General features: G+C 36.4%; 1 protein-coding gene across 1 annotated transcript in view; it reads left to right on the top strand.

Moving 5' to 3' along the window:
* The window catches only part of SPAG16 (sperm associated antigen 16), a 411,444-nt gene that overhangs the window by 214,111 nt on the left and 179,256 nt on the right, over positions 1-18,077 (top strand). Inside the window, exon 13 of the mRNA XM_055812042.1 lies at positions 13,200-13,385. Coding sequence (XP_055668017.1) covers positions 13,200-13,385 — 186 coding nt within the window. The remainder of the gene's footprint in view (positions 1-13,199; positions 13,386-18,077) is intronic.

The raw sequence follows: 18,077 nt of genomic DNA, 5'->3' as shown, positions 1-18,077 counted from the left end.
ATTTATATGCACATATGCCAGCTTCCAAGCAAGCTACCAAATAACATGTTTTTTCTGAGTTCCTCAGACTTAAGACTATCTGGCAGTTTGCTTTCAGTGAAAGCAGGCTGTGCTGGGAAGGACAGTTAAAGTGGATATAAAAGGGCAAAGAAGAGTCAGAGGCAATCTGCTTCAAAGGGATGTTACTCAGACTTAAGAAACACCTAGAGAAATACCCAGAGAAGCATCAGTGACATCAACCCCTGACCAGCTCTCTGCACTTGCTGGAGGATGCTCAGTCCCCACCAGCCTCGTCGCCACGTGTAACACCAGAAGCAGTGCTCTCTCTGGCTCACTCCACTTGGAGCTGTTGCTGCTCCAGCAGTCAGTGAACCCCCATGGCTGGTTTGCTCCTGAGGAGGAGACAAGGGGCCAGAGGGAAGGACTCAGCCATGGGTCACTGGCCAAAAATGTCAGTAGCTTGGAAAATGGAAGTGGTGATAACACAAAACCCTCGTTTGTGTAACTTTCTACTTAAATACGTTGTTAAATAGTACAGCTATATGTTTGAGGAAGGCTAGTATTTTCCTCACAAAGCAATACCCCTTGATTTTACTTGTTATTTTTAATTATGTAATATATGGGATGATACTTCTGTACTTTTCTATTTAGCATGTGTATAATTACCAAGGGGGTTTTTTTCTTCTTAGATGTTGAGGATCCAGCCAGTGTTACACACACGCACACACACATTCTATCAAGTTAAATTGAATCCTTAGCCACAATTTTTCAAAGAAACTTCCCTGAGAAAGCGAGAAGGGATGCCAAAGTATTGGTATGTCTGTGCTCTAGTTTTGATGCTGAAACAGTTTTAATAGCAGATTCCATTTTGGTCAAATCAAACAATTTAATTCAAATGCAGAATTTCTTAGGGAGTTCTTACAGGCTTCTGTGGTTTCTTTTGTCTAATCTTTACCTTGGTCATTTTCTCTTTTTTCTGTTTTCTTTTTTTTTCTATTATTATTTTTCAGCTGAACTGCCATGTTTACTACTTAATTTTTTGACCCTCCATCACAGATATGAAATTCTTTAAAGCCTCTTTCAAAAAGACCTCAATCTTCATACCCACAGTGTGACCTTGGATATATTTGAAGTCCCAATGGGAATAAAGAGATAGCTAGTCTTTGTATTGTGTTATTTAAATCATGACTTAGCTATCTTACCTTCATAATTGTCATTTAAATTTTATGCTTGTCTATAAAGTAAATAGTTTTTATATGTACTGAATGCTTTGCTTACACAGAAATTATATCATTATTCTTAAATGATTGTCTTGTATGCTACATTCTATCGTTATCTGAATTTTAGACCTGAAACCAGCCATATTTAATATTGCAAGCATTAAACCGATTTAATCACATTGGTTGAAAAGGCATTGTGATTATCTTTATCGGTTTCACAAAACCAGGTGTCAAGTTTAATCTTTCTCTTTACGACAAAAGATTATTCAGTTATTCAAATTCAGTAATATTTTGATGTGATTGCTTTGACTTAGAAATTAAGAGGAAACTTTCTGATCAGCTACGTGGGTGATTAGATCTGGTGTTTACTTGAAAGAAAGAAAATAATTTCTATATGATAACCACTTTGATAGAGAAAGGGAGGAGGAATATGCCGAGTACTAACAAAATGGTATACTTCTAAACCTATTAGTTCAGCTTCAGTGAAGCCACAAATATGCAAAAGTTTCGCAGAAATTTGCCTGCTCTTCAAGGAGTTCTTGGGTTTCTCTTTTCGTACATGTCACCATGATTTTCAGTTCCTGCTGGTCCTGGTACAGCTGCTGCTGGCTGGGAGTCACCAGAAGCAATTCAGTTTTGCTGATCTTCATTTCTATAGGTTGTGAGAGAAACTCGTTGTTTGCTGTGGTGGCTTCAATTTTTGAGGTGTTTAGGTTTTCTTCTAGGTTCATCAGCATCCCTATTTGAGGATGGGGAGTTGGAATTATAGACAGCTAGCTCCTCCTCGCTTGGGTTGGTCTCAGGTTCTCTGGTCTGATCCTGCCCTTTTGCTGAACATGTTACTCTCATTTTATTCAGAGTTGTTATACACGTCAAAACATCTCTCTTAATAGAATTTCTTGTGTTATGTTTCTTTATGTGCAATTATAATCTAGACGCCTTCAACATTCTTGGTTCATTAGTGTTTTCTTCAGTGCAATAAAGGCAATTGTTTTTTCCCTCAAGTCTGCTGCAAGGGTTCTAGTGAGGAAGCTAAGGGGATATCCATGTTTGTTATATTGTTAAAATGTGCATTTCTTAAAGTGTGGCTGTTAAAATAACAAACATTAGTTTGTTAGAGAATGGCAATTCAATTGAGGCAATGTGTAAGATACTTGAATTGGAAATAAACCCAAAATATTTGGAGTGTTTTACAAAAACTGAATTGCACTGGTATGTGTCTTTTCAAGGTACGAGGCTTAGATTTCATGTAAATATTGCTTTGATACTTTAAAAAAATATTTTAGAAGATGAGGGGACTTTTTTATCAGTATGACTGATTTATTTGGTTACATACTTGGGCAGAGGTTCCAATCCTTGTGTTGCCTGATGCTGCAGGTTTTTGCTATGCCTGTGCCAGTGCCATGGCTAGCTGCTGTGGAGGGGGAGGATCCTGAGCCTTTCTTCCTTGGTCTGTTTCCAGCCACTTGCTTCCAGTTCGTGGACATGGACAGCTTTGGTGTGCAGTGAGCCCGTTTGGGGAACGTGACTGCCAGGAAACTTCATGTCTATTTTTTCTGCAGGATTAATTTTCTGCTAATGTAGTGCTAACAAGGGGAATGTGTGGCTGAGGAACACAATGTGAAACTGCACCCTAGTCACAATGATCTATCCAGGATGAAAAATAGATGAAATACTAATTGTATTGTCATTTATTTGTTGAGCTTATGTATTTTACCTCAAGCTGTATTGTTGAAGTAATTTGATAACTTTAGGTATGAAATGGTTGCAGTAGCACAAGTAGCAGGGGGAGCTGACAAACTGTGAATGAAAGGTCAGGACTTGTTTGACCACTGAGGATGTGGATGTGGAACCATGGTCTTAGCTGGTTGTAATTGTACTCTTTGCATTTGAGTAATGTATATATGAAATGAATGAGGAACAGAAAGAAAGAAGGCCACAGTATATATGCCCACACTTTTGAGAGTTGTTTGTTTTAAAGCTTTTGGTTTTTTTGGTTTTCCCCCTTTCTTGAGCTGTCAGGTGTGAGACTGCATGGTCTCATGAATAGAAGTTCTGTTTTCATACAAAGCCTTTCTGTGAAAGGGTAGAAGATCATATTGATTTTGATATGTTGCTTTCTTCTGTACCATTCCAGAATTCTGTTCATGTTCAGTATTTCCATTCCTCCTCCATTCTCAGACTTCAAATTGTTATTGATCACTGTCTCCATTAACTAATTTCCTGCCTTTGGTTATGTTTGTATCCCCAGGGCATGGCTCAGTAAGATCATCAGTTGCCCCAAATACAAACATTTGGCTAGTGCACTGTCCTGTGTGTTTTCTTGGGCTTCACTGTTGAGATCATTACACAGTCCGAGTTAAATATTTTCCCGGTGACGGGGAAATGTTCAAATCCCAGTGCAGAACTTTCTACAGTCTAGGAAATCTCTATGCACTCACTGAACCCTCTATGCATATAAATATGCAGCTTAAAAATGATGCTTTGTGCAAACATGCAAATGGGATTAATGGCTGTGGTTCATTACTGGCTATTGATTGAGATTAGATATCACTGGACAACCATTTGGGGATGATAATGGATTTGAAATGACTGATCCACAACTTTGCATTTCAGAGGAACTGTGACACAGGATTATCATTGTTAATATAGGTCTTAAATCTGTTCTGTACATGGAATTCATATATCTGAATTTGTTCCAAACTACGTTTTTCCCTACTTCAACAGCCCTTCATTAAAATTTGAGGTTTTGGAATCATTCCAATGGAGGAGAAACGACCCATGATGGATGGGATGGGTGTTGAGATTAAGTATCACACAGAAATAGCACCCTGTTTAATTTATGTTATGGATATTGATTGGTATGATGCATGATTTTATGTGGGCTAAATATATTAATTTAGTTTTAAAATGCAATAGAAGGAAGACTAACTTACATTGGCATTGTTTGAGGGAAAGCCTTGGAATGGCACAGTACAGATACCATTTCTGGAAAATATGGTAGTTTTGCAATATTTACTCATTATATTTAATTTCAAGTAAAACAATTACTTCTTATGAAGTTAATGGAGGAAAATAACTTGGCAATATCCTAAAGCAAAATGGCACAGAAACACTGTTTTCTTTCAGCATAAGCAGCCTTTATAATTGTTGAAGGTCTCACTGGCTGGGCTCCTACGAGCTCCCAGCTTCAAATAGGATGCCCGCGTATACTCCTACTTCTTGATAAACTGGTGTAGATTTTTGTTGTGGGATGTTGGACATGCACTGGCAGAAAGCTTTTAGAAAAGACATACTTTTTTTATTAAAAAATAATTTTTTTTTGTTAAAAAGGGAATCAATTACTCATTGGTCTTTAAATCTTGCATAGAGCCCAACATTGTCTAGTGCCCGCTGTCCTGCTGATGTGCATTTTGCTACATCTAATCTCCAAGTATTGTAACTAGCTTTATCTTTTGTCTTTTCATTTTTATTCCTTACCTGGTGTGCTTCCAAAGCCTCTTAAAAGGCAATTTTACATGTACTAAAAACTGCCTTCTACCAGGTGCCTAAATTATTTTAAAATCTCATTTAACCACTTTTAATTACACGACACAGAAAGAAGCTAGCTCATTTTTTAAACATTAAAAAGCCTACCCTGCAGGGAATGATAATGCACTCAATATTTTTCTGGGGGTACCAAGCTTATCTTAGCAAGCTAATGGATTTGAATGTAGTGGGCCTAACTGTGGTTTGTGTAGATTGTAACCTGAATTGGAGTAATCTGCTACCATGTGGACATAACAAAAAATCATCATAATGATCCAGAATGCAGAACTAAAAGCTGTGAAATAAATGAGTAATTGTGCAGGGGGACAGAGTCAAGCTGGTAAGAGCAGCGGGAAAGGCACCAGGTAAAACGGGATTTCTCTTTGTGTGTATAGTTGGATATGCCAGCTTCTGTCATCAGTACTCAGTTCAAAAAGATAAAATGCTTTAAAATCTAGATGAATTGTTAGATTGAAACTTGGTTATAAATAACTTCTAATTTGTTGTCTGAAAATTCTTATATACCATTCTGGGACTCTACAGTAGTGGGAGCATGTTACATTTAAGTTATCATGGATGTGAAACTGTCACTTTTGAAGTGTAATGTAGCCTTAAGGAAGTTTTTTTAATAAAGAAGGTGAATTTCATTAAAACAAAAGATTACGACTTTTACGGTGCCTAGATAACTAGAAGCAGCAACAAGTGGTATGATGCCAAAACACTGCTTTATTTTTTTTTTCCCCCTTGATGTCACTCCCAGCTGTCAGCCAGGTAGAATGGCAGAGGGAAACAGTTACCCTGTCTTGGGTCAATATATAAGTATGAATTATGATAAAAAGATCTAGCAATTAGGTAATGTAGAATGAAAAATTACCTTGAGTTATGCACTTGGCATACTATGCATTGACAGTTTTCTGAAGATTTCCAGCCTTGTGTCACAGGTTTTTGCTGGATTGTTGCATTTTTATTTTCAGACAAAAAGTCATGTACCTGTATACCGTCTACCATCTGCTGGTTACTGCCGTGTTTCCTGGCTTTGAAACTTCTTCAGTTGTTTATAGAATGCCACTTTTTGATTGATTTTGTGTTTTTGAAATTTATTTCTTTTTCTTCTCAGCTTTGATGAGAACTGAGGAAAAGAAAGGACATTTTTGCATTTCTGTTGCTGAGTATTTTGGCATTCACCTTCTGTATAAATGACATTTTATGTCTATTAATAAAACAGGAGTAAAATTGGGCTTAAGATTATTCTGAAGGGTGAGACATATTACAGTTACTACATAAGATGTATCTTAGACACATAGTCCATGAGGATAATGAAAGCAACACCCAAAATGAACCATAGATATCAAAAAACCTAGGGGTTTTAATAAGAAATGTCACTGTAAATAATTAATGCATCTCACAGTTCCAGTACCCAAAAAAGTGAACTATATCTCAAGTCTGTTTCAAGGTTACAAAATCTATTAAAAACAAAATCTTTGCTACTGAGTGTTTTGTTCAAATACAGACGAAGGCCATAAGGATGGCTGCACATACCAAATTCTTCTGGACCACCATTCTTTTCCCAGCAGTGGATACCAGGGGATGCCTAGGAATGGGTAAGAATGGGAAAGGCTTTTGTGAGGTCCTGTCTTAGCACCCTCCTGGACTCTACTTCTTTCAAAGCTTCTTGAGTCACATGCAGTTCCCATGTAATCCTCGATGCATTCCTCTTCCAGAACTTTGTCCCATCTTCCTTTGTACCCACAAAGAATTGGATCTTTTATCAAGGAACTGTGCAAGTCTCCTGCCTGGTGTGGAAAAAATTACCTGTTTTCTTTTCAGTACTTTTCATGGGAACTTGTAAATAGTATGTTGACCTCAACCTTTTTCAAACTCAGCCCAATTTTCACTTTCCCTGGTGAAAGAAAATGATGGGGTAAGACACACAGAGAAGTAGGATGATAAAGAGGAGTTACAATGACTGCACAGCATTTTCATCCCTTAAATTGTTTTCAGCATCAAATGGAAAGGCAGTGTTTAAATACAGCTCTCATAACCAAAGGTGGGACCCCACTGGTGGGTGCATACTTTCCTAAGTGTAACTGTCTGGATCACTGTCTTTAACCTTGTTTCCAAGGAAAATGAAGCTTTCAGGAAGGTATCCCCCCCCTTCCATGCTGCTTCTGTGCACATTCCTTAAACCCTTTCCCATGCTCTCCAGTAACATTTAACCTGCAGACTAATTCTGACAAAACATGGAAGGCAGAAGTCTAAAGAGTTGATCAATTCCTGATATATTTATTTAATCAACATCTAAGATGATCGGGTGAGGAGGCAAAATATACTTCCACAGGCATTCAGGCTTCATTAGTTCTGTTTTTCATGGAATAACTGTGCTTTTCCAGACATTTCCTTTCTTATCTTTCCTCTTTGGCCTAGCGTAAAATGTCAGCAAAATTAAAGTAATCTTAACAGTATTTGCAGTTTTGCCCTTGGGCTTTGCACTGCTTAGGGTCTACCTGCGCTGGTACTGCAAATAGTATAGTAGCTTTTATAATTTTGCTTTAGGATAATTGCATGAAAGAGACATAATTTTTCCAATTAAGCAATTGGAATATTGATTGTTAAGTGTTTTTCAAATGCCATGGTAAAAGACTGTTAATCCTGTAGTGGTTTAGATTGTATGTTTAAAATTCATTGTTGAGTTGTTGATGCTTATGTTGTAAGGGTAAGTTCCAGTCAGATGCTACCTGTTGCTGCAGCTCTTTTAGGACACAAAATTTGAACACAGGTGTGTTTGTTTCCGTGTGTTGCTTTAAGAACCATTTTTTGACAGTAATGGGTGTGTGTAAAAATCTTTGCTTTAGACTGTAATTGTCTGAAGAAAGGAGCCATGTCTTAGGTTGTCTTCAGAACACCAGGCATGTCCGCAGCACTACATAAATAACACATACAAATGCTATTAGCACAGATGTTGTTATGTTCACTTAATGCCTTGTAGAATACAGTAACAAAATTGTTGTCTGATTCACAGTACTGGCTCTGGCAAATGCTAAAAATAATATTCCTGTGATTAAATCTTAGGATGTGGTATGTTAGACAGAGAAGTCTAGTTTACTGTTATTTACCAAATAAACCGTAGAGCAAAATGTTCTCTCTCCACCAGTATTCAGAATAAATCTGACCAAGAATGCTCAGTGATTATGAAGAGGTATTTCTCCTGTCAGTGATATGAGGGGTTAAAAGAAGGATGTCCTATGCAGCTAGATCTAATGATTCGAATGGCTTTCTCATTTATTTTGGCTGATATAAAATGACAATCCTTGTAAATTTTGAAGGATGGCATCTGTGGTCCTGCTTGGCAGCTAATGTTGAGAAGCAGAATAGCTTGCTAGCTCTACATTCCACAGCATCTTCAGAGGTAACCTGACTAATCCCTCTGGAGCAGCTCGAGGTTCAGATCTAAGTCCATTGTGCCAAAGTATTTGAGTGAGGTGCTGTATTTGAAGCTGCTTTGTTGATACTATGTTTGATACATTTACAGGACAACGCTCTCAGTGTAGCTATTGCCTTAATTCGACTGGTGTTCCAGAAAGTTATTCAGTCACCTGAAATCTTGTAGAATAACTCTGTGCCAAAAACTCATGTTGTTGCTGAAAATGACTCTAAATTATTGATATGTCTACAAGTCAGTAAGTATTAATGGAGAGTCATCCTGTAGTGAGAACAGTGAAACTAGAAGAAGGAGGAATGTATAATGAAAACTGAGTGTTTAGAATATGAGGGAGGAAAGATTTGTGGGGAAGTTTATGCTTCATCTGCTTTTGTGAAATGTGGAATTAACATTTCCACAGCTTTTTTCCACTGTAATTGTTTCCAGAAGGGCAGGTTTATAGCATCAATTAGGAATATCTGAAATCAGTTAGAAGGTAGAACTGTATGTATATTTAGTATTAACAAAAAAGATATATCCATAGAGATGATGCAGGTTACAAGTATCATAGACTGTCCAGTGCCTGGAACTTCTGAAAGTTTTTTATAGGCGAATACTTTGTTCTAAACTATACAGGCATACTTCATCCCTTGTAGTGCTTTGGTCTGCTAGAAAGTCAAAACAGAAACCCCCTAAACCAGACCAAGCAAGGCTGTAGACCACCATACACAAATGTACTGCTACTTTCTTTTAAAAAAAAAAAAAATACTAGCAACACATTTCTAAAAGTTGGCAAAGTTGTTCGCATATATGTGAATGTGTTTCAGGTGACAGAAAAAGATAGGATTCACATTGTTCTTGTCTCCTAATACGTTGTCTGATTCTTTGATTTGTTTGGTAAAAAAGAGTTAAAGTGTTTTATTATCTTCTGAATGAAAGATACACACCCTGCACAGGATTACTTGGCATTTTCTCTGTTAGCGATCAGTCTTAAATTCAAATGGAGATTATGTATATAGCTGCTGATAATTAAGGTTGATCATCTAATGTTATATTTCTGTATGTTTTTAATACAAAAATCAGTATTTATTTTTTTTTTAATCGGTCATGTGGTAGAGATATGTGGGTATCATAGACTGTTAAACTGACAGCCTACATCATTAAAAACATCTACTTTTCCTGATACATTTTTTCCCTCAGGTAATCTTATATCATACATATAGAGGAGTGGGGCAGTAAAAAAACGTTGCAGCTCTGGGTAACAAAACATTACCTCAGAATCTGGAGTGTTTCTTTTATCTCCCAGGACCAAAAAATGTTGCAAATCAGAAAAAGGATATCATTATTGATCAGCTGTTAAGATATAAGTTTTTTTCTAAACGCATCATTTTGATTTAGTTGCCTGACTTGGCTTGACAAGTGGCAAGAAGGCTTGACACTGCACTTTCTTTTGCATTATGTGTGTGTCGGGTTTGAATACTAGTGTGTGGTGAAGGTTTTGTGACTGCAGGCCCGGTGCTAAAACAGCTCTGACAGCCATCATTCTTATAAGCAGCAGTTTGTGCTTCCCAGAAATGCTGACATTAAGTTCATACATGCATAATTGCAGATCCTCAGCTGATGCAACTCCCCTTTCTTTAATGAAGTGTGGCTTTTTTTATGCCCAGGGAATATTAGGAAGCTTGTGTTGCAGGGGACCTGGGGCATTGGGTCCCTCTGCTCCTGAGTATTTTTGCCCTTACTTCCACTGTCAGTCTGTCCCTCTAAACTTTCTCCTTCACAAGCTATGCTTTTGTTTTCAGTCTCCGCTTTTTTCTCCTTTGATCTGTAAGGAGTGCTAAACCTCATTTGTAACTCTTTCCCCTGCCACAGATTGCCAAATTGAATCTATTTGAACTACCTTCCTGCTCATATCTGTTTTCTGAAAGATTTTCATCACTGCCTGGATGGTGTATTCTTAAAATTCAGCCCAAGGAATCAGTTCTTCATGTAGCATTTTGGGGATTATATATTAAAAAATGCATAAGCAGTAAATCTCTTCTGGTGCTTCGCAACAGTGGCAGTGCATACTACCCTCTGAATCAATTATAGATTTCATCAGTCCCACTTTATACCTGCTTCTGAATTTGTTTTAAGCTCTTATTTCATAAATGTACAACGGGTATGATAATTTGTCATTTTGCTAATTTTATCTGTCTTCAGAAGTGAGATCTAGCTTGAGTTATTAAAAGTACAAGCATTTGATTAATAAAAGCAAATTTATTCCTAGAAACTTGATAAAATTAGGGTCTCCTCAGAACCCTTACTCAAGCTTCAAGTCTTTATGCTGTGATATATGTGAAAAAAGCATCAGAATTATTCTTGTGCTATATCAAAATTTTTGAGAGATTAATCTCTCAAGGCTTTGTCTTAGGCATGGGGGTGTAACTGCCTTAATGAGGATTATAATGTATTTTCACAAAAAATAGCAATCTAAGCCATAAGTGTTAAAAATAGCCAAAAGTTTAGGCAGGTGATATTTCATAATGGCAAGTTTCCCCTTAAGATCTATCAGGTAAATGATGCACATATTTCAAGCTGTCTTAGTAGATGCTTTTACGCAACAATTTGGTAGACATCTATTGGAAAAGGAGAAAAGGAAGAATATACAAAAAAAAGTTGGACACCACACCTCCCAGACTGTTTAATTTTATTTTTTTATTATTTTTTTTTACATTGCAGCCATGAACTAAATATCTCTGAGTATATTCTTAATATGAAGTTTTACAGTAGTGCTTAGGATCATCCCTTAGGCTGTTTTCAGTTCCCACATTTTTATATCCAGAGATTCGGAAGAAGGATTTCTGCTACCTGTGTTAGCACATTTTCCATTATTCAGATAAAAGCAGAGTTTATTGGATCTTAAAGGCAAGATCTTCTAATGGATGTTAGTAAGATAACAATAGAAATTGATCTGAAAACTCAAAGGTAAAGTATTTTTGGCCTGGTTTTGTGTGTGTTATCCCGAAACATTTTTCCTGAGCTTTTTTAGTAAACATAATAGAAAACCTCCATTGTTCCTGGTATAATCTGAGAAGGCGGCATTAACTTTTTTCAATATTCTAAAGGAGTTTGGGAGAGAGGGTCTGTAGAACAGTTCATCTGACTTATACTGGGAAAATGGAAGAAATTATATTAAGAAAAAATTACAGGATACATGGATACATTTTTATAGTGAGAGGTGTCAGCATGGCTCTGGAAATGAAGTCTCATAAATCTGTTAGTGTTCTGTGAAGGGCTTGCTGAGAATTTGATCAAGGGAGGTTTGTAAATGTGGTATACTTGGATTTTCAGTAAATTCTTCTTAAGGTCATTTGACAAAAACTCTCAAAGAAGCAAAACTGTCCCGAATAAAAAGGAAATTTATCTTGTTCTTTTAAAAAGTGGTAAAGAGATAGGAATAAAATGTCACTTTCAGAATGGAGAAATTACTGAGTCCTAAAGGGATCTGTGCTGAGACCTAACTTAATAAGATGATCTTGGAAACTGGGGAAGAGAATAAGGCGGATGAGTTTGCTTGCTTAGTCAGGGCAGAAAAAATTAAGTTTGCATGTGAAGAATTACAAGAAAAGAATTCCAATCGCAACAGCTGACAGTGAAGTGGCAGATGAAACTCAACTGCAAAGTTGTCCTAACTCTACCTTTTTTACTTACTTACCTCTACTTACCTAAATTGAGAATGGCTCTAAATTAATTTTTAGTACTTGGGAAAGAAATCTTGGAGCCGCTGTGGTCAGTTTTCTGAAAATTTCTGTGTAGTAGTGCCAAAAATACTAATCACATTTAAAAAATACAGAATAAACAAAAAAACACTCCTGTGCCATTGTAAACCTCCTTGGTTACCTGTTTCTTCAGTTTCAGCTCAAAAGATGATGAGAAAAATGGTAATGTGATCAGAGATAGAATGATGTCTGTATGAGGAATGAGAATAGAGTAGGAGTCTTCAGCTTTGTCGGTAAAATATGCTAGGGCCCTATAAAATTCCAGCTGGTTTAGAGATGGCAAATACATAGTCAGTGTTTACTTTTACTCACCATATCAGCATTAGAAGCATCAAATGAAATGAAGTAAGGTATTTAAGACCCCAAAATAGTTTTTCACACAATGTATAATTAAATTTTGGAATTCATTGGCATGAGGTTGTGGGTGCCAAAGCTTTGTATATGTTCAAAAGTTAATGATGGAAAAAACCTCCATGGATGCTTGTTAAGCACAAAACTTCTGACTGAAAGAAATCCTGAGCCACAGGCTAGGTCTTGCAGTGTTTAATAAGAGAATCACTCTATGTACTTTTTCTTATTATTTTCTTTTTATTAAGGATTCCCTACTAGTTGTTGTATAACATTACTGAGCCAGATGACTTTTAGTCTGAAGCCCTAAGTCTATGCTTTAAATGAAATAAACCCATACTAGTTTATATCTGAAGATATGGCCAAAAAATCCGAGTTGAACTCTGTATTTTTCATTAATATAACATATCAATGACCCCAAGAGGTAGTGAATGTGTTAGTGTTTATACTGAAGCAGAAGAGACAAAATTATGATGCTTAAATAATAATTTATATGTAGAAAATGGTATGGATTTGGGAATAAGAAAATATTCTTCCCTGAAGCCATTTTATTCTATTTTGAAAGCAGTTCTCTGGGTTTAAGTTATTTTACCGATAAACTCATAAACAGACTACAAAAAGTAAGAATGTAATTTTTAGAACCCATATTTATTTTTCCATGGAAGACAGCTACTTCATATCCCCTTTTCTTTTCTTTTGATAGTGTATTTAATACATGACTGCTTCATATATGGTATGTCAGAAAACTGTAAAAATATGAATGTTTTCAAACATGATTTTTTGTTCATGTGTATTTTAATGAAAAATCAACAGTTGCTACTTAACCTGACTTTATAAACATAGTTAAATTATTTTTCTGTGTACTTTGAAAAAAAATCATATATGGCCCTGCTAAAAGCTACTCTTTTTCATTCCTTGTAACAGTGGTACCCAGCTGGTCACTTCAAGTAGGGATACTACAGTGCGGATATGGGACTTTTCAAAACATGGATGCATTCTGACTTTAGAAGGACATGCCCACGCTGTATGGGACTGCTCATGGCATTCATGTGGTGATTTTGTGGCTTCTGCCTCCATGGACAAGACAAGTAAAATATGGGATGTTAACAGGTATGGAGTTACTGGAGATTCTTTATTAGCTGATTGATAGCTTTACTTAATAAGCACTGGTTTATGTTTTAGCCCAGTGAGAGAGAGATGTCTAGCATCAAGTTGTGGACTTCACTTTAAGAACATAGATAAATTAAAGGGAGTAGTGCAAAAAACAGGCTTTGATGTGATTTGCTAGATAAAGGCATTGCTAAAAAGGGAGCCTGAAGGGACTTAATTTAAGATAGTGCCAAAAAAAGTATTTGCTTTCATTTGACATCTGTTATTCTGTGGTGGTAGTTTTCTTAAGGTCAGAGCTTTGTGGAATTTCAATATTTAATTTAAATAAGTAACTGAACAAAAATTTAAGTAAGTTTTCTGTGTACTATTTCTAGCTCATGAGTATACAACACACTTTAAGGTTGGACAAGTCGAGATTTATTTTATTCATTATATATGTTTTGTCAAGGTCGCTCCTGATTAATAAATCAACATATACCTCTTAATTTTCTTTATTATCCAGGCAAATGAATTTAATGAAGGTGTTTGTATAATATAAGTATATTCCTGCTGACCAATTAATTATTAGTTCTTCAACTTTCTTTGGTTATATTTGAGGTAACGTATTTTGCTTAATTTACAACTTAAAGGAAAGGAATGGATTTTTTTTCTTTGCCCACCAAACTGTTTCTTTGCCATGTTCCTGTCCAAGACACAGCATTGCACCAGCTACTAAGAAGAAAATTAACTTTATCCCAGCCAAAACCAGGACACCTTCTAGACCCCTGAGTGGCTTAGGAGTAGTGTTACTGACACCACTGTACTTATTGTACTAGGTCTGATTTTTAACTGAATATCATCAGTCCGCAGACGAGTCTGCAGTCTCATGGGTGTTTTCCCTGATTCTTTATTATCCAATTCTAATTGATTTTTCCATTTCCTCTCACCTTCTTCTTTTGCATTTGAATGAGGTGAAATACTCCTTCAAGCTTATTGGCCACTGCAGGTGAAGAAGCTTCACTGAAAAAGCAAGGGAGAGTTTCTTCATTTCATTCCTTTTGCCTAGATCCCTCCCAGTCTGCTGCAATTGCAGTGAGCCCTGCAACTGAGACACAGAGAACTATTTCAGGAGTATGCTTGGTGAAGCGGGAGCATTGAGGGGTTTGTTGTAAAAAGTGAAGTACTTCTCTGATAAACATGTATGAGTTGAGACTTTTCAAAATGTTGTAATTCAGCCAGATTTTTTTGAGAGCTAACTGAAACTCTGGCAGTATCAGATTTTCAGTCTTGCTTTCAAATCATGCATTGAGGAAGCATTAAATAATAAAAACATTGTTTTCAAAATGGGATAAGCAACATATCCTTTCCTGAATTTTTTCAATTATTTTGGCTAAGCTGAGAGCAGCTACTTAAAACAAAAGCTTGAAACAAATATTCATTTTTTATAAAATCATGGACAAAGCAGTTAAAGTCTGGCAAAGTTTGAGACAACTGAGAAGTGGGTTTTATAACAGCAATTGTCAGCCAGTTCTGATAACAGATGATGCTTTCAGCATTACTATCAGTAATAAGAATTAATGGTCAGTGTTTGGCTTAGAAATGAAAACACTGGAAATCATGGCCTCTTTTCTTAACCTGTTGTAGGATTTAATACTTTGATCATCTTTTATGACATATTCATGGCCTTTAAGAAATAATACTAAGAATAGCTTTAATTTTATGTCAGAATGGTTTTGAATTTGCATTGACAAAGCTTTTGTTTAGACACTTTAAAATATCTTCTCTACCGAGGAAGCTTTTGTAGTCAGAGGAATCAAAGCAAATCTTCATCACCAACCCATGCCTCCCACTCATACTCATTATCAACTCTCATTTCTACCTTCAGTGTATCAGATGTGCATTTTGCATTTGAAAGTAAGAGAGTAAGGAGCACAGCCATGGTGTGAAAGGCTAGTTATTGGCATATAGTTATTGAAACCTTATGCCATGCAAAAATCTCAGTGGCTAAAGGGAGCAGGAGGTGGCATAAAAATGTGGTGTAGTAAACTTAAAATAGAGGAGTTTTCAGAGTATGAAATAAAAAAGCCTCACTTGGAGTCCTCACTGGTAGGCTTTCAGTCTGTTCACAATAAAAGCCTGTGTGTTTGTTTACGTTACATTACCTAAGTCCAAAAGACAATAGAGTGCTGTTTAGATCAATTTGTAAGATATGTGATGTATGCACTTAGTTCAGTATAAAATGAGTACAATGGGGAAAAAAAAGATGCTCTTGAAGAGCTTCTGTAAAAAGGGATTTGATGATCACAAGACATGCCTTTCAGGTTTGAGCCATAATGCCTGAAGACCTAATTCTGCAGGACACTCAGCTGCAATTGATCCTTATGCCCAGGCTGACTAATTCAAGTGAAAAATCAACCCGTGCAGAGTATGTGGAAATAAGGGAAAGCTATTGGCAGGTTAATCAGGCTGGTAGTTTCCAGTCTGGGTTGTTAATTTGCTGATGCATATATACAGAAATGCTATACAAAAGAACCTGCAGCGTATTTTCGTTTGGCGGTACTAATTGCCAAACTAATTGGCTGAGTTTGGCAACACTAATCCTAGATGTTTCCCAGAGTGTCACCTGTAAATTTGTTATGTGCCTGGAGTTCTCTGATACAAATGAAGCCAGCTGTGCTGGGCACCGTATAAATATGTAAACTCCTTCACAGTCTGGGTGTGTGCAGCAAAATGAGAAGGTGGAGCAGGCTTTCCACAAGGGTTTTTGATGCTTAGAATTTTTTTTCCTTCCCATCCTCCAATAATATGTGCTTATCTAGTTGTCATCTTTAGAGTCTTCTCTCTCCAGTTGACTGCTTGTCTGCCAATTGACACAAGCTCTGAACAGGGGACAGAGCACAAGATAACATACTTGTGGTAGGGTAATAATCAGTGATCACAGTAATTCTGCTTAATCTAGTGATTTATTCTTTCCACTAATAAGGAATTAACATTTTATAAATGATAGCTGTCTGTCTTCCTTAATATTACATATTTGGATGGATGCCTGCTTTCAGATTGAATGGTCCTGGAAAGCAGTATATTGTAGGGAGGCTGGAGAAAGAAAGCAAGATGAATAGCAAGACTATCGTTGCCACCTTTCTAAAAGAGATCTATTGTAAATAAATGCTATGGATGTAAATACATACATTTCTGTAATGGTTGGCAGTCATTTTTTATTTCCAGACTTCGATAAGCTGCTTTTATATACTAGAAACTTAATTTTTATCTATAAACATAGCTTCTGAAATACCTACAACAGAATTCTCTGTGGCTGAAAACTTGGTATCAAGAAAGTGGGGAAGCTGTTTGCTATCTTTTAGCGCTAAAAGCCAGGGTGCAACTTTCACAATCATTAAATGCATTATTGGAATCTGAAGAATACAAGGTGCAACATCTCTTGAATAGGAAATGGTTGCAAACGGTTTTAATAGATTATGTAATTCTTTGCCAATGATAAGAAAATTCAGTCTGCTAATTGTTTGAATTTTGTTTTATTAGAAGGTGAAACTACCTGCTGAATCTTACTTTTTTTATATAGATATTATTCACAAGCATTTTTCTTTTGTGTATGTTGGAAATTTCTGTCATATATCTAGCCACAAAGGGCATTCCTACCAGGAGGATAATATGAGGTAGCATTGTAGTTAACAATGTTCTCCTTGACAACTTTCTATTGAAAGATACAATCTGAGTTTAAAACACAAATCAGAAAACAAGCAAATAAACAAAAATCCAAGAACCCATGCTTCTTCCCTGAAGACAGACACATGCTGAGATGCACCCATGATCCAAGTTACTGGAGGATCTGGGAGAGTCTGAGTTCCAGTGCTGGAACTTCTTGATGCTTTGTGCTGGGAGAATTGGCAGTTTTTACAGGAAATTAAAAAGAAATTGGCCTAACATCATGAGTGCGGGGAGAGAAAGTTAACTAACGTACCTGCCATGGTTAGAAAAATAAAAACCCCAAAACCAGCAAGCATAGACATATCTGCTATCTTCAAGGTTACTTGAAAACGTGAAACTTCTTAATGATTATAGCAAGCAAATTGAATACGAAATAGGGGAAGAATGGAAGACACTTATAATTTGTGAACAGGTTTTTATTCAGCAATGTAGCTCAGATTGAAAATATATAGCCAGCCATGTTAATAGCTCAGCAAACAGTTCCGGGATTGTTTTCTCAGACCATAAATTCGGGACTGTCAAAGTCATTTTGGCAGGATTAATTTCAATTATCCAACTGTAAATAAATATCATCAGAGATTTACAGCCTGATCTCTGATATGCAAATCAAACTGAACATAATATATCTCATGTAAACACAGGCGGTTATTTAGTTTTGCAGACATATGCTGTAGACTGTATGTTAAATGCAGACATTTTTCTTTATACTTTAAGCTTGAGAATTATTTGCACCAAAGTCAGAACATTCAGAATTATTTTTTTTATCCACTTTATCCATTATATAGTCATTGGACCAGTTTGCCATTTTTCTCTGGTTTCTTTCAGTAGTGCAAAATATGGTGGAATTATGGCACAGGGAAGTGCAATTCTGTACCGTCCTGCATCAGACCTTAGGGTGAATAAATGTTTGCAAATTGGAGCCATTGCTGCTTTCTGTTTGCTAATTTTTAACCCACCACTTATTTGTTTTCGTTTAACACAGTAACT

The sequence above is a fragment of the Falco peregrinus genome, chromosome 8 (genome assembly GCF_023634155.1).
Source record: "Falco peregrinus isolate bFalPer1 chromosome 8, bFalPer1.pri, whole genome shotgun sequence".
In the NCBI taxonomy this organism is placed as follows: domain Eukaryota; kingdom Metazoa; phylum Chordata; class Aves; order Falconiformes; family Falconidae; genus Falco; species Falco peregrinus.
The sequence above is the reverse complement of the archived record's forward strand: the minus strand, read 5'-3'. Positions and strand labels throughout refer to the sequence as shown.